This window comes from Haemaphysalis longicornis, unplaced genomic scaffold, assembly GCF_048455015.1.
Source record: "Haemaphysalis longicornis isolate Haplotype H1 unplaced genomic scaffold, Haemaphysalis longicornis Haplotype H1 scaffold_7, whole genome shotgun sequence".
NCBI classification, from domain to species: Eukaryota; Metazoa; Arthropoda; class Arachnida; order Ixodida; family Ixodidae; genus Haemaphysalis; species Haemaphysalis longicornis.
Genome location: NW_027526422.1, coordinates 90,970,342 through 90,995,149, shown reverse-complemented (window position 1 = coordinate 90,995,149; position 24,808 = coordinate 90,970,342). Strand labels below are relative to the sequence as shown.

Sequence of the window (24,808 nt, the reverse complement as noted above, 5' to 3'; positions counted from 1 at the left end):
GCTGTAGCGACAATTTTACGGCCTTGACGACAGCATGAGAAATAGCTGACCGAACACCGAGCGACTTCTGGCGGAAAGTGGATCAATCATTCCTAGTAACGTTTCAGAGCGCCACACAACACTGAATGTTGGGTAGGCAGCATTGTCCTCGCGCCCACGCGTCACTCACAGAGGACTAGGGGCATACACTGAGGCTGTTGCAAACTAAAACACTCCTCCAGCTATCTAAATTTCACGCCACCAAGCTCACCATCTGTTAGTTGTCACCGAATTCTGGGGAGGGGCGCTTGGTGAGCGCAAGGGCAATGGCTTCCGCCTCAGCCGTCGTTGTGTTGGTAGTGAGCATGGTAGCCGCCTTAGCTTTAGTGGTGTGTGTTGGCCAACAACAACACAGTATGAAGGTTTGTGAGGGTAGGGAGTGGCATCTGTGTATAGCGTGCACAGTGATGGTGGGTATAGCTTGGCGTATGTGTTGGCTTGTGCTAGTCGTCGAGCTGCGTGGAAAGTTGGGCGCATGTGGCGAGGTTTTGGGCGGATACCGATACTGTTACTGATGTGAGGTGGAATTGAGTGTGGGAAATGGGGATGGTGGTTTAGTAGTATTTAATGAGTTAAGAATGTAGTTCCCTGTAGGGGAGGACGCGAGTCACGGGAATTGGAAGATGTGCTGACGTCTAGGTGTTCCCGCATGGCATTGTGTATGCCTCGGTCGAGCGAGCGATGCATTGGGGCGTAAGGGGGAAGCAAGAGTGCATGCCTATACGTCTTCTGGAGGAGAGCATCAAGGAAGTCGAATTGTGTGGATGTAAGGCGTTAGCCAACAACAGCTACACAGAGTGCAGGTTTGTGGGGATAGGAGTTGGAATAAGTATATAGTGTCATGGTGATGGTGGGTATAGTTGGCCGTGGATGTTGCCTTGTGCTTGTCCTCGGCCTGAGTCGAAAGCTGGGTTCATCTGGAGATGTAAGGGGCGGATACGGAGGCTGTTACGGATGTCAGGTGGAATAGGAAGTGGGGTTTGGTATGGTGCGCGCGGAGTATGTTTTTCAGTTCAGAATCTAGTGCCCTCTAGCGGAGTACGCGACGCGAGGGAGTTGGAAGATGTGGTGGGCGTCTAAGTATTATCGTATGGTGCTCTGCATGCCTAGGTGGCGAAAGCGGTTCGTTTGGGCGTAAGGGGGAAGCAGGAGTGCATGACTATACGTCTTAAGGAGGAGGGCATCAAGAGAGTTGAAGTGGCGGGATGTAAGGCTACGTCCTGACCACCTCCCGGGCCCTGGCGGTCGCGGTGGCCCTGTTGGCCTTCTCATCTCTAATACCTGATCCTGAAGAACAAAATAACGCGTCTCTCTCTCCTCTCTCTCTCTATCTCTATCTCTCTGTTACCTGTATTCCCACCTTCCCCTACTCCAAAGAGGTGAGCACTCTCAACCACATGGCGTGTGCCTGCCAAGGAAACCCAAAAAATCGCCTAATCTCCAATCCTTCCCAGGGGCAGTGGGAGAGAGAACTGGCCAGTTGCGGCAGGTTCGGCAGTTACAACGCGTGAATGGATGTATATATATATATATATATATATATATATATATATATATATATATATATATATATATATATATATATATATATATATATATATATATATATAGCGAATCAGAATAGGAAATGAGGGGCTCGTTGAAAATAACACAGAAACAAGGGTTGGCAGTCGAGAAAACCTCGGAAAGCAAAGGGGAGGATGTGGTAGATCATTGAAACAGATTGAGAATTTGGAAAGAAAGAAAGAAAGTGAAGAAAAAATGCCCGCCAGGTGGGATCCGAACCCACGACCTCCAGAATACCGGTCTGGTGCGATAACCACTACGCTACCGGCGGGGCGATTTTCCCATTCACTTTCTGGGGTATTTATGTTAGGTATGTTTGTTTCCTGTGCTTGGGGGTGGTAGCCAGCGCCATTCGGACTAATCGGGGTGAAGGGGACCTTCTTTTTAACCCCCGGGTCGTGACTCGAGTGTCTACGACATGTCCAGAATGGTCGACCAGCTTTGAACCCTCTTAAGCTCCCTTTGGCAACAAGACTGCCAGAACAGAGGCCCTCGCTATGCATGTAGCGAATCAGAATAGGAAATGAGGGGCTCGTTGAAAATAACACAGAAACAAGGGTTGGCAGTCGAGAAAACCTCGGAAAGCAAAGGGGAGGATGTGGTAGATCATTGAAACAGATTGAGAATTTGGAAAGAAAGAAAGAAAGTGAAGAAAAAATGCCCGCCAGGTGGGATCCGAACCCACGACCTCCAGAATACCGGTCTGGTGCGATAACCACTACGCTACCGGCGGGGCGATTTTCCCATTCACTTTCTGGGGTATTTATGTTAGGTATGTTTGTTTCCTGTGCTTGGGGGTGGTAGCCAGCGCCATTCGGACTAATCGGGGTGAAGGGGACCTTCTTTTTAACCCCCGGGTCGTGACTCGAGTGTCTACGACATGTCCAGAATGGTCGACCAGCTTTGAACCCTCTTAAGCTCCCTTTGGCAACAAGACTGCCAGAACAGAGGCCCTCGCTATGCATGTAGCGAATCAGAATAGGAAATGAGGGGCTCGTTGAAAATAACACAGAAACAAGGGTTGGCAGTCGAGAAAACCTCGGAAAGCAAAGGGGAGGATGTGGTAGATCATTGAAACAGATTGAGAATTTGGAAAGAAAGAAAGAAAGTGAAGAAAAAATGCCCGCCAGGTGGGATCCGAACCCACGACCTCCAGAATACCGGTCTGGTGCGATAACCACTACGCTACCGGCGGGGCGATTTTCCCATTCACTTTCTGGGGTATTTATGTTAGGTATGTTTGTTTCCTGTGCTTGGGGGTGGTAGCCAGCGCCATTCGGACTAATCGGGGTGAAGGGGACCTTCTTTTTAACCCCCGGGTCGTGACTCGAGTGTCTACGACATGTCCAGAATGGTCGACCAGCTTTGAACCCTCTTAAGCTCCCTTTGGCAACAAGACTGCCAGAACAGAGGCCCTCGCTATGCATGTAGCGAATCAGAAAATGGGAAATGAGGGGCTCCGTGAAATAAGACAGAAAATAAGGGTTGGCAGTCAAGAAAACGTCGGAAAGCAAAGGGGAGGTTGTGGTGGGTCATAGAAAGAGATGAAGAATTTTTTAGTCGAAAAGAAAGTGGTGCAAAAATGCCCGCCGGGTGGGATCCGAACCCACGACCTCCAGAATACCGGTCTGGTGCGATAACCACTACGCTACCGGCGGGGCTGTTTCCCCAGCACTTTCTCGGGTATTTATGTTAAGGTCGTGGGTTCGGATCCCACCTGGCGGGCATTTTTTCTTCACTTTCTTTCTTTCCAAATTCTCAATCTGTTTCAATGATCTACCACATCCTCCCCTTTGCTTTCCGAGGTTTTCTCGACTGCCAACCCTTGTTTCTGTATATATATATATATATATATATATATATATATATAGTTGAGAAAATGGTTGGCTCACGATTAAAAGCAAGCACAGTGGTTTACTGACGTTTCGATTGGAGAACCAGTATTCATCTGAGTAACATACAACCTAGAAGTACGCACGCGTATATAGGTGCAGAAGGTGTGCTACAGTGCACCGTTGTTCCCTACCCTTGTTCCCTATTCCCTCGCCCCAACCCGACAATGTTCTTAACTACGGTGCACTGTAGCACACCTTCTGCACCTATATAAGCGTGCATGCTTCTAGGTTGTAAGTTACTCAAACCACTTTCTCAACTCTTTCTTGTGATTCCTCGAGAAGTTTCTTCTACTGCTTTTATATATATATATTGTAGCAAGTATGTATGTAGCGCAAATGTACGAGCAATTGTGACCAGCATAAGTCATAACGGGCAATTCCCCGTATGTGGGTATGCGTCGGATGACGACGAAGAAGAGGACGCTCTCGTTGAAGCTCAGCCTCGCGATAAGCTGGTCGTCTCGGCTCGCCCCTGCTGCGCTGACGCCTCGTTCACGAATAAACGGGCCCATCCTTCTACAGGAACGTCGAGTATCTCCTTTACAATTTTTGGTGGAGGTTGCGGTCCTGCTCGGGTCCCCATTTGTCTACCCTGGAGCTGCGCAGTCGGACACTTCCCTCGACGATGTCTCATGGTAACCACCACGAGTCCACACCTCCTGTGGCACCGATCATCTGCCCTGGAACGGTCCGTCAACGGGATCCCCCCTTCTTCAACGGCGCTGATGACCAGGACGCTGAGGACTGGCTCGCCACCTTTGAACGTGTGAGCACCCATAACAACTGGGACGATAAGCATAAGCAAAACAGCGTCAGTCTCTCTTTTACCGGTGTTGCAGAGACGTGGTATAAGAACCACGGGTCTGATCTTCGCACATGGTCCGACTTCAAGACCGAATTCACCAAAGTGTTCGGGCGCCCAGCACTTCGAAAACTGCGCGCTGAACAGCGTTTGCGCGAACGCGCTCAGCGCACGAATGAAAGCTTTACCTCTTATATCGAGGACATCCTTGACTTATGTAACAGGGCAAACGACGCTATGACTGAACAGGGAAAGATCAAGCATATCCTTAAAGGCATCGAAGACGACGCCTTCCAGATGCTGATCGCGAAAAACCCTCGCACTGTCGCTGAAATCATCAATGCTTGCCAAGACTTCGATGAACTCCGCAGAGAGAGGGCTCTCACTCGCAAACCCGCGGGGCAAAACCACTCGCTTTGCAGCTTAGCCTCTGACGATAAGGGTGTCCTCTTCGCCCAGATTCAGCAGTTTGTTCGCGAAGAAGTGGCTCGTCAGCTTTCTCTCGTTGGCGACGTAGTGAAGATGCCTCAGCCCAATTTAGCCCCAACCCTCAAGAGCGTGATACAACAACAAGTCGCTGACGCACTTCCATGCACCCGGCAGCCCAATCTCGCGGTAGCCCCAGTGGCTTACGCCGACATCGCGCCGCAAACGCCGATGACCGCTCCTTTGGCTTTCGCCGATGCAGTACAACATATGCCTCTAACCTATGCCGAGACCGCGGCGCGACCTTTTACTGGAACCGCACCGGGACCCTACCTTGCGACTGCTGCAAGCACTGGGAGTCATGCCACTGCCGGAGTTCAACGCATTCGCCCCATGCCTGTCGTGCCGCGTCCGGCGTCCCCATTCGCAAACCCTTGGCGCACGTCCGATAATCGCCCTATCTGTTATTCGTGTGGGATTGCGGGACATGTGGCACGCTACTGTCGCCGTGGCATGACGGGTACGCGCAACTCATCGTGGTCCTTTCCTTATGCGCCCTCACCACCCATGACGCACGCCCCAGCCCAGTTTTCGACGACACCCATCTCGTCTGATGACCGTGACGTCGCCAGCCGTCGCTCGCAGTCTCCACGACGCCGCTCACTCTCTCCGATGCGCCGTCGTCCTACGACTAGTCAGACGGAAAACTAGACGCCGCAGTTCCGGAGGCAAAAACTGCGTCACCGTCGAAATGCCAAAGTCCTCCTTCTTCGCCGCCTAATTTAATCAATTTGTTTGTTGATGGTGTTTTTACCCTGGCGCTCATTGATACTGGAGCTGCGGTTTCTGTTATTGACGATAAATTTTGCCGATCGTTGCGTAAGGTGACGACGCCTATACATGGTGTTACCCTGCGCACCGCTAATGCGCAACCTGTGGAACCGCTGGCCGCATGCACTGCTCGGATTACAATTCAAGGGGTCGTCTACATCATCGAACTCATCGTCCTGCCGTCCTGCTCTCACAATCTCATTATCGGATGGGACTTCTTGTCACGACATCACGCCATCATTGACTGCGCGCGCGCTGAAGTAGAGCTGTTTCCGGTACTTGAAGACGATTGTGAGAAAGCCGCGGCAAAGTTGCTTGTTGCTGACGACACCGACATCCCACCGGATTCAACTGTGCTTGTGCCATTGTCATGCAGCAGTGTTTCGGACGCCACAGTCATATTCGCTCCTTCTGGTCTCTTGTCGCGTCGCAAATCCTTTCCACTACCGTTCGCTGTCCTCGACCTCAAATCCGGTTCCTGTTCTGTGCCTTTCTCAAACCCAAATCCGTACCCCATCAAACTCTTTCGCAGTGAATGCGTTGGCCTTGTAGAGAAAGTTGAGCCTTCCGTTCTTATCGACGTAGTTGAAGACGTTTCTCCCGTTCATATCACCGCGCTTAGCTCCGGTTGCTTACGTGATATCCAACGTGATGCGACTATGTTTCTCAACGCCATTGACGACGCCCTTACTTCGACCCAACGCGACCAACTATTGACCGTTCTACGACGCTTCAGTTCATCATTCGACTGTCATGGCACTCCTTTGGGCCGCACGTTAACTGTTTCGCATCAGATCGACACTGGCACCCACGCACCATTGCGACAGCGGCCGTATCGTGTGTCCTCCACCGAGCGTAGTGTTATTGAGGAACACGTGGAGGACATGCTAAAACGCGACGTCATTCGACCATCGATGAGTCCTTGGGCTTCTCCTGTGGTCCTTGTCAAGAAAAAAGATGGATCCATTCGATTCTGCGTGGATTATAGACGTCTCAACAAAATAACTCGTAAGGACGTTTACCCGCTGCCCCGAATTGATGACGCCCTGGACAGCTTGCAAGGGGCCGAGTACTTCTCATCATTGGATTTGAGGTCCGGCTACTGGCAAGTCCCCATGGCCAACGCCGATCGCTCTAAAACGGCATTTGTAACGCCAGATGGGCTCTACGAGTTCAATGTCATGCCATTCGGACTGTGTAATGCGCCTGCGACATTCGAACGAATGATGGACAACGTATTGCGCGGTCTCAAATGGAAAACATGCCTTTGCTACTTAGATGACATCGTCGTGTTTTCACCAGATTTTACGACCCATCTAACGCGCCTGGAACAAGTACTGAAATGCCTGACTTCCGCCGGTTTGCAGCTGAACCTTAAAAAGTGCCGCTTCGCTTCTCGGAAACTCACCATTTTGGGCCATGTAGTTTCGAAAGATGGCGTCCTCCCGGATCCAGCGAAACTCCGTGCCGTGGCAGAGTTCCCAAAGCCGACTACGATGAAGGCCCTGCGAAGCTTTATCGGCCTCTGTTCTTATTTCCGGCGCTTTGTACGGAACTTTGCCTCCATCATTGCGCCCCTCACGCAACTTCTCGGTGGAAGTGGGGAAATTTCTGATTGGTCCGCTGACTGTGAAGACGCTTTTCTGAGGCTACGCCGTGTCCTTACGTCGCCACCCATACTCCGACATTTCGATCCGCGCGCACCAACTGAACTCCACACCGATGCCAGTGGTGTGGGATTGGGTGCAGTCCTCGCCCAACGACAGGACGGCTATGAGGAATACGTAGTCAGTTATGCGAGTCGTACATTGACGAAGGCGGAAGCGAACTACTCTGTGACAGAGAAGGAATGTTTGGCTATCGTTTGGGCCATCAGCAAGTTTCGCCCCTACCTGTACGGACGCCCTTTCGCCGTCGTGACGGATCATCATGCTCTTTGTTGGTTGTCTTCACTAAAGGATCCCTCCGGTCGCCTCGCTCGCTGGGCCCTCCGCCTACAAGAGTATGATATCCGTGTTGTGTACAGGTCAGGACGCAAACATAACGACGCTGACGCCCTTTCTCGCTCGCCGCTTCCATCGGACGTCGCGAGCTTGTCGACGGCGGATAACACCCTGGCGCCTCTCGCCATAGCGGACATGGCTGGTGAGCAGCGTAAGGACCCGTGGATCACCTCGATTCTCGAATATCTCTCATGCCCGCCGGCAAACGCTGCTCCAAGATCACTGCGCCGACAAGCTGCTCACTGCACCGTTCGTGACGAACTCCTGTACCGCCGCAACTACCACGACGACGGTCGAAGATGGCTGCTAGTGATTCCTCGCCACCTACGCAAGGAAATTTGCTCTTCCTTTCACGATGACGCGCAGTGTGCTCACGCTGGAGTCCTGAAAACATACGAGCGCCTTAGACTTCGCAACTACTGGCGTGGGATGTATACCTTTGTGAAAAAGTTTGTTAAATCCTGCCCAGACTGTCAACGGCGCAAGACTCCTCCGCAGCACACCAGCGCTCCACTTCAGCCGTTGCCCTGTCCAGCGAGACCCTTCGACCGAGTGGGCATTGATGTCTACGGCCCACTTCCCAGCACAGCTGCCGGTAACCGCTGGATCATCGTCGCCGTTGATCATCTGACGCGTTACGCCGAAACAGCTGCGCTACCGGCGGCCACGGCTGGAGAAGTAGCGTCATTTCTCCTTCAGCGGTTCATTCTCCGCCACGGCGCTCCTCGCGAGCTACTCAGTGATCGAGGTCGCGTGTTTTTATCCGACGTCGTGGAGACCCTTCTAGCTGAATGCAACGTTGTTCACCGCAAAACCACATCATACCACCCACAGACCAATGGACTGACAGAGCGGTTTAACCGCACACTGGGGGATATGATCGCAATGTACATTTCCTCGGACCATTCCAATTGGGACCTCGTTCTTCCTTTCGTGACGTATGCTTACAACACCGCTAAGCAGACAACCACAGGATTTTCGCCGTTCTTTTTGCTCTACGGTCGTGAGCCTTCATGCATGCTGGACAGTATACTTCCGTACCGACCTGACGCCTCCGAATTCATGCCAGTTTCAGACGTCGCTCGACGCGCCGAGGAATGTCGCCAGCTTGCTCGTCGCTTTACAACGGAAGACCAGCAGCGCCAGAAGGCACGTCACGACGTTTCGGTCTCAGCTCCAACTTTTCCGAACGGATCCCTCGTCTTGCTCTACATACCGTGCCCGACGCCCGGACTGTCACCGAAATTTGTGTCGCAATACCACGGCCCCTACCGGGTTGTGGAGCGAACATCGCCGGTGAATTATGTTGTTGAGCCTGTAACGCCCACTTCAGATCGCCGCCGTCGGGGGCGTGAGACAGTTCATGTCGCGCGGCTCAAGCCGTACTATGACCCGCTCATGTCGTGTACCCCTTAGGTCGCCAGGATGGCTTCCCCTTTTCGCCGGGGGTATTGTAGCAAGTATGTATGTAGCGCAAATGTACGAGCAATTGTGACCAGCATAAGTCATAACGGGCAATTCCCCGTATGTGGGTATGCGTCGGATGACGACGAAGAAGAGGACGCTCTCGTTGAAGCTCAGCCTCGCGATAAGCTGGTCGTCTCGGCTCGCCCCTGCTGCGCTGACGCCTCGTTCACGAATAAACGGGCCCATCCTTCTACAGGAACGTCGAGTATCTCCTTTACAATATATATATATATATATATATATATATATATATATATATATGGACAACTTGAGTTGTTTGTAAGATAGATTGAAGGGGGGGTGCCCTGTCCTTTCCAGTCGTCGGCTAGTAGTCCTTCACCCTTAATGTGTCTATTCATCTTCTTGAATAAGTAGGTGTTGTAAGTGTTCTTCGGAGCTGAGCTGCGCCGTCTGCCGTTGCTCCTCATTAAAGACGTTTACGCTTCGTGTGTATTTTTGTTTCTCTGTGCATCTCCACAACACGTTTTTGGAATATACCCGTTGGCTGCCAGTTTCAAAAAAAAAAACACTGATTGTCCCGGGGTAGTAGGCAATATATAGAGGTATGTATGCAGTGTATATTCTACATCTACAGGTAAATCTGGATGTAACGAACCTCTATATAACAAATTCCTGGATAAATCGAAGTTTTACAATTATCCATTGCCAACCCCAATGACACCCATGTGTTCGTGACCTCTATGTAACGAAGCCATCGCGATGGTTAACCTGGATGTAACGAATTTGCTACTGTGATGAGCCATTGTTTTTTGCACTTTTTCTGAACAAAACTCTGGAGAAATGCACTAATTTATGTAACTTCATCCGCACCGCAAACTAGCGAGCGTTTCCAGTGTAAGTGCGGTGTCGGTTGGGTGCTAGGCTGGCCTGTCGGCGTGTAGTCGCGCGTGTCAACTGCTATCTGTGGTCTCGGCTTGTGGGTGGCAAGTTCTGCTGCCGCAAAACGAAAGGTTCCACCTTTTCAAGACAAGCTCGCAATTTTAAATGCCGTCTCCGCCGGCGAGACAGAAGAACGTCGCCGCCCGGTACAGTATTACATCTAGCACCCTCTCAACAGTTTTGAGTGCGGGAAAGAACACCAGGTTCGCGAAAAGACGCCATTCCAGCCTCAGTTTGGTTCTGGCAACTGGTTAAGGCACCGAGAAGTGTCAAAAGTGATCCTTAATTTACGTTTGTGAATACGGAGGTAAGTGATCTTGCTTCTTTGGAGTGCCGTTTAGTGCCTGAGCTCATGGGACAGCACTAGGCGCAACTCACGCAGTTTTTCACCATGAAATAAATCATTGAGCGGTGAGTTCGCCATCACTGATGTCTACCATTTTGGTTTCGTTTCTCCTTGATTCACGGGTGCCTTAACTCAAAACCTGCATGTAAAGAAAACCTGCATGTAACGAAAAATTGGGAATTTTTGTCAACTTCGTTATATCCAGGTTTCACTGTGTAGCGGTAAAGGTTTCTCTATATATACATAGTTAGTGCGTCCCTGCCATCAACTCTTTCATCCGGCAGCATGTGCACCACCGGGGGGCTGGGGTGCTCGACGTGTAGCCTACCAATGTGACTCATTGCCAGGCATTTTTTTAGTGCGCTCTAGTCCATAATAATGCGGTTTCGGTTTTTTGAGCCTCATGTGTCACATCATTGCCAGGCATTTCGTCGTGCGCTAGAATCCATAATAATGCGGTCTTTCTTTTGGGGCCTTATTTTATGCCTTCAATAATATTGTATGTGGTTGTCGAAATGTAGCCTCGACAGAAGTTTCAAGCGGCAACCACATGAAGCGGTTTCTTGCGAGCGACGCCAAGGCGATTTGCCCTGGCTCGCCCTAATAGCTCGCTGAGGCAGCCACGTGAGAGCGACGCCACGAGCGACGCAGAAATGCGATCCCAACTTTGCCGCCCTGCGCCCAATAGTACTATCAAATTACACACGGCCGCAAGGTTTTTAAAGACGAAAGTCTTTCTTGGGCTACTTAAACCCAGAAATTTTGGTCTGTCTGTATGTCTGTCGGTCCGTCTGTCTGTCTCTGACTCGATTCAGCCACCCGGCCAAAGCAAAACAATGCCTGCGCAATAGTCTAATATAGTCACAGCTAAATCTACCCGTCATGTCCGGTGTAATGTTCATACTTGTTAACATTGCTGAAGAAGAACAAGACATTACGCAAATATGAGACAACAAATCAATAGAGAAGTGACATTTACAGTGTTCCCTTATAAAAAATCAAACATTCTTGACTTTTGCGAAATTAAATACTTCATCAACTGCAGAAAAAGAATTCACTCCGCCGTCGCCTGCTGTCGCCCGCGCCACTATAGCTTCTAGCGCCATTTTAAGAAATCAACCGGCAACAGTTACGCAAGGTTCCACTAGATAGGTTCCACGTTCTGCTTGCAACGCACGTGGAGTAGGGAAACGCGGTTCTATAAACGTTGAAGTAGGGCGCCTCGATTAACGCGCGTCTTCGCCGTATGGCAGCGTTCGCATCGAGACGCCCGGTTTGGAGCAGTGGAGTGTGGGAAATTTAAAAAGATTTAAGCAAACCTTTGGCGTCTTTACTTTGGGAGGAGTGCGACGCAAGAGGAACAACATGAGAGGTGAGCGGGAAAGCGAAGGGAGGCATTTACTTCGCAAAAGCCGATAAAGACTATCGTCTTTTGACGGCATTTGCAACGAAATGAGCAGATACGCGACCAATTTTTTTTATGTGTGCATTTATCACACAAACGAGAAATAAACGTATTTCAGTAAGCAGAGGGTCGTACGTTTCTAGGATGGACTGTGTCGTCACTCGCCCCTTCCTTTAGTTCTCTCATGAAGCCGGAAGCCCATTTTCTTGCGATGATCGATGTTTTCTGGTGAATCAGAAACGAGCGAAGCGGTTCGCGATTCACTGCGCTGCCACAAGTAGTTCGTCGCTCGTCGCATCGCTCCCCATTTCGCTGGCAAAATCACTGTATGTTCGCTTGCGAAATCGCTCCATCATTATCTTTGCCTTTCCGGTGGCCCTGGCGAATGCTACTGCCGCTTTCACTCTGATCTGCGGAGAGTTGGTCATAGCCATACAGCCTCTCACTATAGATCGCATATTGTCCATGGCTACACATATCATGAATTTTCTAATCATTGTAGTGCTGCATCTGTGTATAGGGTACCTTCCAGTTCATGCGGAAGTTCCTGTTCCAGTTCCACTTCATGTGGAAGTCCAGTTCATTTCATGTGGAAAGCCTTGGTTCCCTCCTCTTCGCTTTATTGGTTGTAACTTGTGGTATGGGTATGTCTTGGATGACCCTCCTCACGCGGCTGCCGTGTAGACGGTGTCGGCGTGAGAGGAAGGCAAGAGACAAAGGCAACCGACCCCAACCTCCAAAGGAGTTTATTCCCAAAACCCTCCCCTAGCTGGCCCCGTCTTCTCGGTTATCGACGGGTCCCGCGTTGCGCGAGCGGCCGGAGTCGTTCGACTCCGCCGCTACCGGTGGACGATGGTCGGTCCAGGCTGTAGGGGAAAACGCCGGGTCGCTCTGCCGCCGCACGCCGAGTTGCCCTCGCTCGGAGCGGCCGCCCGCCGCCGCCGAGCGCCGTAGCCGAAGTCCCCGCTCTCCACAGCCGCCTCCCCGCCGACGCGACTCCCAGCTCCCCGCTCCCAAGCGAGCCGGTGGCGCCATCCCGCGACGTGCAAGCGAACCCCTATATTCTTGCCGTCTTGTTGCGCAATCCTGCGCAAGCCGCGCGGCCCTCCGAGCGCTGCCGCGTACCGAGTCGGGATCGCACGGCGCCACAATTACAACAAACTTGGGTGCATGTTCCTGGGGATGCTGCCTATGATGAGTGTTTCTCTGATTCTTGTGTCCATTTCTTTTTTTAGTCACTCCTGTTGAGATCTGATTCTGATGTTTAGATTTTTGAAATATACCTTCGCGTTTTGCTCCTTGAGATTTTTTTGTGCCGAGACAAGAGAAAGTTGCTCCACAACCCCAAAATAAAAAGTACGACCACGTGCTCTTTTTTGCACACAACAGTTTATTCTCTCTCTTTATCTCTCTCAAAGCCTGATACCGTCGACACTCCATCTGTCACACTCACTGCACAGTTCTACATCAAAAGCAAGGTATTACAGGAGCAGTAGTGTGGAGCTGGCAGTCTGCTCTGCACGCACATCCGGCGCGGCCATCGGGGCCATACTTTGTGCGTAGACCAATCCAGAAGAACAGCGCCCGGAGTATATATGTTAAAGTCGGAATGAAGAACGCGACGTGAATGCGGGTGCCTACCACCTTTAGGACGGACATACAATTTTCTGTCTACATGCCAGAAGGGTGTCCCCCTCTCACTCCATTAGCCTCTAATGACATTAACGAAAAAAAACTTTTTGTCTATCCAAAAAAGCCAGAGCCTCTCTTCCAAATAAAATATATTCTGTTTAAAAAAGGCGCACCCTATTTTTCCGTCCATTGTAATACACCTTCTTCCACTCAAGTAGGCTTTGAGGGCTTCATGCCTGGCTCTTCTCGTTGTCGGACTTTTTGTGGAAAAGAAGCGAGCCTCCGGAACCAGTACTTGTTTGATGGTGACGGCGAAGTTACAGCAGTGAGGAATTGTTTGATTGCTAGTTGCACATCCTAAGTACTTCGTGGTCGCTGTTTCAGGATTGAAAGAGTAACCTTTTATCGAAATGTCTTGGGGAGTTATCAAAAGGTGCCTTTTCCCGCACAAGATAAAGTCAGTGTGAACTTGCGGGGGGGGGGGGGGGGGGAGGAGGGGGGTCACTGCGGTTTGATTGTAAAGAAATAAACAACGGGAGCGGGTTAATAATCCAACACCTCATACAACAGATATTCATGTTGACACAGGAAACGGGAGTGGGTTAATAATCCAACACCTCATACAACAGATATTCATGTTGACACAGGAAACGGGAGTGGTGATCATGGCCAAGAAGCGCTTCGCGTTTGAAACGGTTTTCCTTAATAACGCTGCAATGTACCAACAAAAAGTCCCAAATAAGTAATCTACTTTGCAATAAAATTACTTTTTTTTGTGTGTATGGCTGCATATCTCCATTATTCCTTTCCACTAGCATCAAGTTTGGCTCATGCAAACGGTCTAAGAAACCAGAAGAATATTTCACTAATATCCCCGAACTTATGTCGTTACCTTCAAGATGCCATTAATGCTAACAACTAATGCACGACAATAGGTTTTTTTTCAGCGAAATATCAGCGTCTGTGTGAGTGTGCTCATGCAAGCGCGCGTGTGCGTGTGTGTGTTAGTGTGTGCGCGTACGTGCGGATGCGCGTGCGGGGGCGCGTGCGTGCGTGGGTGTGTGTCCCACTGGGAGTGGTTTTATGTAGAGGGGGTAAGGCAGATGCACAAAAACAAATGAGAATCGTGAAGAATAGAAGTACGGGCACAAGAAGGGGAAAGGAACATACCAACTGAACGTTTTAGTAACGCCTAAATTTCACCTTTGTTGTGCTTTCGCTGCATCCTACAACTGTCATGCGAACTTATGATGACAAGTAAATGAAATTGGGCGCAATGATAGCGTCGTTTTACTGTCCAATTAGTTGCGCAATAATTTTTTTTTAAGTACATTAGATGAAGAGCTATACATCCTTTTCAGGAGACAGTTGGCGTTGCCCCAAAGCGTGCTTGTCTACGAACACGAACGATGTAAAAGATTCTAACAAACACCAAACTAACAGCTTCGCTGCCAAATATCAAGCCAGTTTAAAGACGTCAAAGAAATCCTGGGAGAATGTGTTGATCAATTTTAACTTCAGATAGGACCTGCAGTTTTGGAATAGGCATGAATTCGATTCTTGGTTAAATAAGTTGTTCGGTGATGGCACCGAATACAAGTAAATGTTCCAAATTTGATGAATATGTAATTATCTCTAATGTTCCCGTGACTGGACGGCTATTCCAATTGGTTATTTTCTAGCAAATCAGCGCCACGCGATGCGATCGGAATAGTGTGCGTCCTACGAGCGTGGAAATTTTAAAATCGCCTGTCCAAGAGAAAAGAATAAATAAAGCTGATAACAGCAGGACAATCTACTGTGGATGCAATATACATTGCGGATCATACAGCACACAAAGCAGGGACAAAACAGCAAAAAAGAAGCACACCACCGCGATTCTTTCGAGTGCCTGCTTTTTCCCTCCTGGGGTTCGAGCCACGTTATATATCAACAAACTGGCACAATTTTTAGATGCGGAGCATCTCATGCTCGGGGCTATATCCCTCCCTCCCTTGTCCGCCATCCGCACTCTACTGCGCAGGGCGTCTCATTAGCCCCGTCAGCATTTGCGCTGACGTCAGCGCAGTCCACTATAAAAAGGTAGTTTGGTGGCGCCCGGTTTAGATCCCACGACTCTCTGGCCGCAACGGGAGGTACCTGGCGCTCTTCCCACTGTGCTACAAACCGAGACGGGAGCATGTGGTACGAACGCGCCCTATGTCCTTCACTCATTCAAACTACGCCAAGAAGCTACTGACCCAACGAAGGCACGCGAAGCTGAACGTCAACGGAAACGAGGAACTGAAAAGTAATGGGAACTTCAGTCGACCCCATGGCTGCTTCGCATACTACTTAGGGTTCCCCTACGGGCAGATAGTGTAATTTCTTTTTGTTATATCGCTGTATGGTGCAATGGTTGTGAAGTAGTAGAACCTGTTGCAAGTCAGCTCTCACGTGCCGCTGTGTGTTCGCCAAAAGCCACAAGGTGCAAGGCGCAAAATAACGTGTCTTGTGACGCCACAACGCTCTTGTGTCTCACGTGTGAGTCCGAAAATGTCGATGCAGGCACAATGCTCCTCCGTCAAAACAGCAGATACAGGATGACGCCATTTGTGGGGGGGAGGGGCACGTGTGCGCGGGTTATCTCGGGCGGCACCAGCGCGCCCACAATCACAACTTGCGCCGTAACCAGCGGAAGCACACAATAAGATCACAACGAAAGGCAAGCGCAACACCACAAGGCAAGGACATAGCAGCCACTGGTTCTCCGCACCAGGTATCTTCCCTCTTATCTGCGCGCTGCCGGTGAGCCCGCACACAGGGCAGCGTCTGCGTTACAAAACGCGATAAGCACCAGCCTGGCAAGGAGTTCTCAACGAGCTAGAGCGGCAAGTATGGCGCCCAGTACTATGAACCGACGAACGAACACACACCAAAATGCAGGGTATACAAGCTCGAAACGGCGCTTCTGACTTTCGGAAACAACCCGCCGACGGGACGACGGAAGGACAAACGGACCAAGCGTTTCTTTCTGTTGTGCGTCTTTCGTCCCGTCTGTGTGCTGCTCCCGAAGGTTGCCAATAAACTATTTACGCTTTATTGTCAAAACAGAGCCCTAAATTTGCATCTGTAACTGGTCAATAATCACGCATAATGCACATGCCGCCATGACACGCAGCATGAGGTATCTGTGCCCACCAACAAGAAACAGGTGCATAAGACCTTAAGGCGGAACTCTACGCACCGTTGGGCGCAGGTACGGATGCATAGAACTCTTTCCTTCGATATCAACAGTGGGAGACAGTGCACGAGATGATTGAAAGGGGCTTAGTTGTAATAAATGACACTACGTTCGATGCTATACTCCTGGTGAAGGCGGAGTAGGTTGTTCGCAACAAGCAGCATAAATTACACCCGTTGCAAGAATCAAAACTCGAGGGTATGTAATTTTGGATGTTGCATTCTTCTGAAGAAATACATTCAACGAATTTGAATGGATAATGAGCTATCTTTGCATTCTCGCAGACAAACGCGCGTCTGTCCGCGTGGTTCAAAGGCGGTTGTTTACCGCGGCTAGAATGGCTTAGGATTGCGTGTTTACTGCTATGAAACTGTGAATGATAGTTATCCGCAAAACCTACTATGGTAAAACTTTTAATGGGCTTCCAGTCATTTAAACTGACCAACACCGTACAATTTCTTTTGGGATACTTCCAATACAACGATAGTCCCAGCCATTTTCTGTAACCATACGCCTACCGTAGGGGCCGATGTAAAGACACGAATTTGAATTCGTAATGGTGGAAAACTCCACGGTGATCTAATTAGGACAAATAGCGAATAACTGAATATGTCTCATACCCATTAGTACATTGACATAGCAGGGAATCTCCGGGTGCTTCCGCTAGTGCAACAGGACGCGAAAATGCGGTGTGTCATGCAACTAGCACGACAAAGCGCAATATTCCTCATCTGCCTTAGTGTACAATCAGCTGTGCTAAGGCACGCGTGGAAGCTGCTGCACACGAAGCTATGACACCAGATTTATGTGAAAACCAGGTTCCTAGTCCCGGCTAGCAATACTTATACTCGCACAGCCGAGAGGACGAATCTGAGCCAGATGGCGAAATCTGAAGCGCAGCTATAAACTTAAACGAGCACGTAGAGTTTACAACGCGAGAACGTTGCGAGTTAGCGCGCAGCTTCCACCACAACGCCACTTTTCGCTTTTGCGGAACGACATACTAGTGCGATACGTAAAATATATATTGTCTTTTCCGACTTGTACGAGATACAGCAAGTTGTGCTTTAACAAAAACAGTCTATGCTGCGAGCAGAGCAAGGGAGCAAGCGAGCAAAGTACAGCGGAAAATACAACACCATAGAGCTGCCGAGGTGAAAACACGAAGCTACAACCCAGTGTATACTCGGTTTTAGGGGCGAAACCCTTTATAGGGGCTGGGGCTGATGGCGTCTCCTGTCATCGCGGTCGTCGTCGTAATCGTCTTTCATATCATGTAGTCACGGTACTTAAAACACCGGTAAACTCGTTCACGCCTCGCTCTAGAACGTAACGCGTACTAAAAAACCCGGCACACTAGTTTACGCCTCGCGCTGTAGCGCTTCGTAACGCGCACTAAAAAAGAAAAAAAAAAACCCGGGACGCTCGTTTGCGCCTCGCGCTAAAAAGCTTCGTGCTTTAAAGACAAGAGACTTTTCCAGCAAAGCTGTATTCCTCTACCCTCCAACGGTTTTATCTCCGTTGACAAAAACGCCAAGGAGCCAAGAATACACTTATACACTGCATGCTTCACCCCTTTCCAAGTTTAACGTTATTGGAGGGGGCCCGGGATTTTTCCTGACAGCTTTACGAGCACGAACTCTGACGCGGAATTCTGGTAGCAACCTTCGTCGCTGTGCGCAACAGTCGCATCGTAACGTATGGAAGTAGCAGTGCAGTATGACACCAACCATTGCGCATGGTATTCCAAGGAAGTCCACGCGCCATTGAACAGCGAGTTTCCTGCAACTCCGTGTCAGAACTTTAACGCCATTTCCGGAAGAGAAACGAAAATTAACGAAATGAACAAATGCACGTGCGGAAGAGTGCATAGCGCAAGCGTCAGCCTCAAGGGAGTGAGTAAGGGACTACCGCAGTGAGTCGTGGACGGCGAGGGCGAGGGCCTCTCGCCGAGAGTGATTAGTGGCGAGTGTGAGTGGCCAGCCGCATTCACCATTAACCATAGGCACCGACATGCGCCTTAAGACTGTTGAAAACAAAATTTCGGTATGTGTATTTCCATCATGCACACACGCATGCACGCACCGCACGCACCGCACGCACACGCCCCTACGCCGACCAGTCTTGTCGAAACTTTGGCACTACAGTCGAACACGGATATATCGAACTCCAAGGGGATCGCGAAATAGTTCGATATATGAAGAATTCGATATAAAAAATATGGGCTCTGAGACCTCACCTATGGCGGACGATCACTTACCGATCGGCGCATTCATGAATGACAACTAATTCCGCACTTACGACGCAACAGAACGCTTTATTTCCGTGAAAAAAAAAATCGCTGATCTTGGCCTGCTTCTTCGTCCTGGAAATTAAATTAAAGACGCTGATCCCGATCTTCTCGAGCCTGTCCAGGTGCGACAGCCTAGTTCCTTCCATGTCCTCGCAACAACGGCGAATCAAGCCGAACCCAGCGGCCACTTCACCCGCGGAGTACGATCGTGTAGCCGCCTCCTCGTCCTGACGATCTTCGCCACTCGAGCTACTTCGCCTGGGCTCCTGCTACCGCAGCTACGATATCCTCGTCACCGAGGCTCGAAACAGCCTGGACATTGGTGTCAGCGTTCACGAAGTCGTCGGCAGACACTCCGGCTGGGACAGCAGCCGGGAAAAGGGACGACAACTCACGAAACGTGTCGCCCATGCACACGTCGTCGTCGTCGCCGTCTTCGCAAGCTTCGGGAAGTTCGGCCGTCACAAAGCGTGATTTCCGGAAGGAGTTGGCCACGGTCTCCTTCTTCATGCCGTTCCAAGCGCCTGTCATCATATGTATGGCCCCCAGTCGGGGCATCCCTACCTCGCACTGCCACATTTTCCCAGCGTTCTGGCTTGTGTGCCTAGAGAGATTTAGCATACCGGGCTCCGTCCACTAACAGTACGGCGGCCGGTAGCGGGGCCCGACTGGGCAAGCGCAAATTCGTTCCGGTAGGGGGGATTAGTTCCGCCAGCCAGTCTTCGCCATGCCCGCGCATTCCTTACATCCTCCTCAACCTTAATCGGGGGGGGGGCAGCGACCGCCGAAGAGCACCTTCCAGCTCGCGCGGCGTTCGATATACCCAATGTAGGGAAAAATACGATTCGATATAAACGTACGAATTCCTATACTTTTACACAGAATTTTCAAGGGGATAATTTATGAGTTCGATATAGACAATAATTCGATATACCCGTGTTCGATATATCCGTGTTCGACTGTATACTTACACTGCCCCATTTGGTCACTCACTCACTCATTCGCTCGCTCACGCTGACGTTCTGCGCTGGCCTCTGTGCGCGGCACTGCATGCCGTACCGCTATGTGGTCTGAAGCATCTACTTCGCCGGAAGCCGCAGCGTCGTACACCGCAGGCACGCCGCAACTGAACTCGAAAACATTACTCGCAACGCGAAACTAGAAAAGCGCTCACTAGCCTTCAGATGGAAATTAATTTTGTCGTATTCACAACTTATAAAAAGCGCTGAAGTGTTTCCGGAATTTTCTATGACCTGACGCTCATTGTCTTGACGTTGAATGTCACATTCTCGAATAAACTAAAGCATGTGCTGCACTACTTGTCTTCGGACGTCGACCACTTGCTACAACTGAACGAAGGGACAGTTTTACAGTGACGACGACGCTCTCGTCATCGTTATCTTTATATTCGGCCTCTTTTCCTGGGGGTGCAATGAAGGCTCACTGGCCGACGCTGATATTACGACGAACACGTCTTGCTAAGCCTTTGAACAGCCTTTTCGACACATTTGCGGCGCCGGTTTGTCAGTAGCTCAGCGTGAGATATCTCTAGATTGTTAACAGTAGCTTTATCACAGCTGTGATAAATGGCTGTAGGGTCCAGCTCAGAGAATCGCCGCCTCTATGCTCAAGTTTGGACACAGCCATGATGCCTCCAATGGCAGCCTACCATTGTCCCTGAAGAAGAAAGTGTATGACAGCTGCATCTTACCGGTACTCACCTACGGGGCAGAAACTTGGAGGCTCACTAAGAGGGTTCAACTTAAATTGAGAACGACTCAGCGGGAAATGGAACGGAAGATTATAGGTGTAACATTGAGGGACAAGAAAAGAGCGGAGTGGGTCAAGGAACAAACGCGTGTTAAGGAGATATTATAAATTAAGAAAAAGAAATGGACGCTGGCAGGGCATGTAATGCGAAGGCAAGATAACCGTTGGTCATTAAGGGTAACAGAGTGGATCCATAGAGAAGGTAATCGTTGCAGGGGGCGGCAGAAAGTTAGATGGGCAGATGAGATCAAGAAATTTGTGGGGATAAATTGGTCGCAGTTAGCACAGGACCGGGGTAATTGGAGATTGATGGGACAGGCCTTTGCCCTGCAGTGGGTGTAGATAGGCCGATGATGATGATGATGATGTCTCGTAGGCCGAAGGATTCACCTACGTTCCGGCATACCGTTCGCTGACGTTCTGTTTCTACTATAAAGCACGATGTAAAGCACGATGTAAAGCATGTTTGTGCAGTAAAGCACGATGTATAGGTTTAAAAGGTTGACTCCGTTTGTAAAAGACCACGTTTATATGCGAAAGCCACCATCTGCCAACTGCTGCGTCCAGGCTGGAGTTCTAAATTTGGCACGCGAGGTGTCAATTAAGCTGTCTGGGCTTAAGCATGCGGCATCGGCCCCACTTTCACAACCGCATCGCAACAATCAACTTGAAATCAACAACTTGATTTCAAATTGTTGATTTCAAGTTGATTGTAGACTTGATTTCAAGTCTACAATCAACTTGAAACTGTTTATGTGTTTCTGTAAGTGTCTGTAACTGGCAGCTTTCGCGCTCTATTAGTTTTGTAGCGACAGGCGCTGCACTTGTTTAATTGTTTCTGGTTGTTACGTTGTATCATTGATACCAGGATTTTTTTATAATAAATTTATCCTTTCAAGAAAAGATCAAGGAAGGTTTCATAACCTTGCCGAGAAAGCATGAACACAAGCACGAAGAAAATCGCACATTAAGAAATTAAGGCGAATTAGGGTGTGCAGTTTTGCACAGGCATCTACCCAAATATGGCGCCGTAATATATAGCCGGATCTTTGTCGCTCCAAGCATAAAAGTATTAGCATATGACGGCGAGAACACGTCGCTACTCCCGATATAATGTAGCTAAATTAAACAACACTTCGTCATAGGCGACCGCGGGCAATATGCGGTAGGCCTGACAATTTTTAGAAAGAATAGAATGTGTGTACCGCCTTTCGGCACAGTTTGAGAAAAATATGTTTTATTGCAGTGGGGGCACCCACTTTTTCTGGGTATTAATGTCACACGAAGTACTTGCACTCGTAGGAGTCGTGGAGAAATTCAGATGGTGGGACAGTTCAGGCTCACTTGATTAGCAACGAAACAAATGAACAATTTCTCTCCGCGGCTACAACTTACGGGATAGGGTATACGTGTGGCCCATTTTGTGCAACCATGAGAGTGATCTGATTACAAATTTTTTCCTCGTCTCCTGCTTTGTGCTTCCTCGTAGAGAGTGTTATTTAAATTTACATGTTTGAATGAATGCGCCCTGACTCCACTCCCTCCTTTCCACTTAGTGCGTAGGAAGAGTAGAAGATCGCATACAGAAACCTCTGCGTTCTGTTAGTTGAGATATCAAGTCATGTCTCGGGGATTTGTCGGTCACCTACGACCAACAATATTAAATGGAAACATAAGAAGGGATATAAAATATATAAAAAGTGACAAAAGTGACATAAAAGGACATAAAAAACGCTATAAAGGATGCTGTCAGTTAAACACATCTGCAAGTTTTTTGTATGATCAAAAACCATTGCCCAACCTATTCACACTGTTTGTATTGCAGTGAAATTTTTAATAAGGAGGGTCTTGCACTTGCTTTAATCGGGAAACGTCACACGCAATTTTTTTTGGCCTATTGCAGTGGCTTTCATGAATTCATTACTTTTCAATTGCACGTTAAAGAAACCCAGCAAATTTGCCAGTCCGAAAGAGGACATGGTAAGCAAACATTGGCTTTGCGCGTAAAAGAAAACACATACAGGAAGGACGGGACGAGAGCAAAATCTCAAGTAACTTTTATTAGACAGACCACAGATATCAGTACGCTTGAGGTGTTTTTTTAATATTTTTTCGAAAGAAGCCATATCCACAAACCGAAACAAATCCAGATAAAACTGCAGTGACAAAAAAAACTCGGCAACTTTCTCTAAAAAAAGGGTGGCAAAGAAGTAGGTGAGATAACACACTGCAAACATGCACACAGGTCGTAGTTCGTATTGAAAATGAGGGAAATGCAGCTGCTCAGTGGTAGTTTGCTTTTCGCTTTACTGTTCGGACTGTTACGTTGGGGCTTTAGAAAGTTATTTTTTCTTCTATTAGTTGCTAATTTGTAATAAATTAAAAGATCGGCGAAAGATCTGTATCCAGACGTCGACGGCAAAGGGACTGGAAAAAGAAGTGAACGAAATAAAACTGACAGATGTAAAACAATCATTTCATCTCGTCTCCCCCGTTCTTACGGAGTAACTCTAGTTATGTTTATTTTTTCACTCCCATATTTACTATTTTAGTACTTTACTAAATAGCTGCCGTTTGGAAGACCTAGCAAATCTCCCCGCCCCCTCTTCTGTCGGTGCGAATCACTTCAGTATGGTGAAGAAAAAAATACGACTAGCCTTCTCGAGGAGCGGTTCGGAAATTAATGGCAAGGCAATGAAGCGCTTACCCTGCAGAGGAAATCGAAAACATTCGAAAATCGAAATCGAAGGCTACCAAGAGGACTCATCTTCTCTCCATCTATAGATCTGCTGTTCTTGAATCCCTGTTGCATATGTTTAATGCCCTTTCCGCCCAACTCCGTCGAACCATTCTTGCATGTCAATTTAAATGAATATTTATTAAGAATGGCGCATCACCGTGAGTGTTTAAATTAAATACGAGCCAAATACAAACTTATCATCCCAATAGTGCTCAAAGTCACCGCATGATGTTTAATTACTGGGGCCATAAACTTCCCTAGCTGACATGTAAAAGATACCATATAGTAGCTTTGACAGCGTTGCATTTACTTACGGCAACAAACTTTGGCTTTTTTCTCAAATTCGCTGTTCGTGAATTTGACTCATGTCCAAAAAAAAAAAAAAACGCCTTACCTGTTAATAGAAAGCTCGTGCGCACTTTTTCAAGTCATAGCGAACGGTGAAAGCGGCACAGTCACATTTCTAAATATACGAGTGAAGATACAACATCTCTTGTTTGTGAAGGAACACTGATGTGTCCCTCACACAATCTCCTCCCTCCTTTCTAATGTGATAGGCCTTTATAATTTCCCGTGCCTCGGTGTCGCCGCACCTGAGCAGAACGTTAACCTCCTTGAACATTTAACAGCGGCATGGACTCGCCAGACGTGCAGGCCAGACAGTGAATCAGCAAGTGCGCAGTAGTGTTCTTTTTATCTGGGAGGCCGTGCTCACGCAAATGGTCGTTAATGCAGCGTCCGGTCTGCCCTATGTCGACATTGCCACACTTTAATGGTATTTGATATACCACGCCAACTTTGCAGTCCACGCAGGGGTTCGCGTGCTTCTTTCCGCGCCTTTTACGCTTCTTGTTTTCTTTTGCGATGCGTGAGCACGTGCCTGCAAGCTTCACGTGGGCTGAGAAGGCCATTTTTATTCCGTGTGTGTTGGGGACCATTTTAAGGTTGTGGGTGGAACTGTGAACACAGGGTATAACTTCAGTGGCATGGAGGCTGGCGCGTGCGTGTCACTGTTCAAAGAGGTTAATTAAGGTGCAGCGACACCAAGGCACGGAAATTCTAGAGGCCTAACAGATTAGAAAGAAGGCAGGAGATTGTGTAAGTGACACATCGGTGTTCCTTCACAAACAAGATATGTATCTTGACTCGTATCTTTAGAAATGTGATTGTTCTGCTTTCACCGTTCGATATGTTGTGTAATAAGTGCGCATGAGTGACCTAATAACAAGTGTACTTGTATGTGTGGTCTGTCTAATAAAAGTTCGTTGAGAGTTCGCGCTCGTTTCGTCCTTCCTGCATGAGTTGCCTTTCCCGCGCAATATCCACGTTTGTTAACCAAAGACGCCCCAATTCACCCAACAACAAGTTCTTCAAGCAAGAAAGATGTGTAGAAACGTGATCACTTGCTCTGGTGAAGTATACAGCTGTTCTAGTTACAAGTTATAACTTCAGTACTATAATGCAAGCCTT

The 24,808-nt window shown here is 48.9% G+C and overlaps 1 protein-coding gene across 1 annotated transcript; it reads left to right on the top strand.

The window, feature by feature from the left end:
- Positions 1–880: 880 nt before the first annotated feature.
- On the top strand, positions 881–10,598 carry LOC144146400 (uncharacterized). Its single transcript, XM_077678355.1, has 3 exons — positions 881–889; positions 4,099–4,860; positions 10,560–10,598. The coding sequence occupies exons 1-3, from the start codon at positions 881–883 to the stop codon at positions 10,596–10,598; spliced, it is 810 nt and encodes a 269-aa protein (XP_077534481.1).
- Positions 10,599–24,808: the final 14,210 nt, after the last annotated feature.

Excerpts from the sequence above, each read along its gene's own strand:
- LOC144146400 (XM_077678355.1), top strand. Across the intron at positions 4,861-10,559 it reads TAGCCCCAACCCTCAAGAGC|CATGTGCACCACCGGGGGGC; the intron begins GTGATACAACAA and ends TTCATCCGGCAG.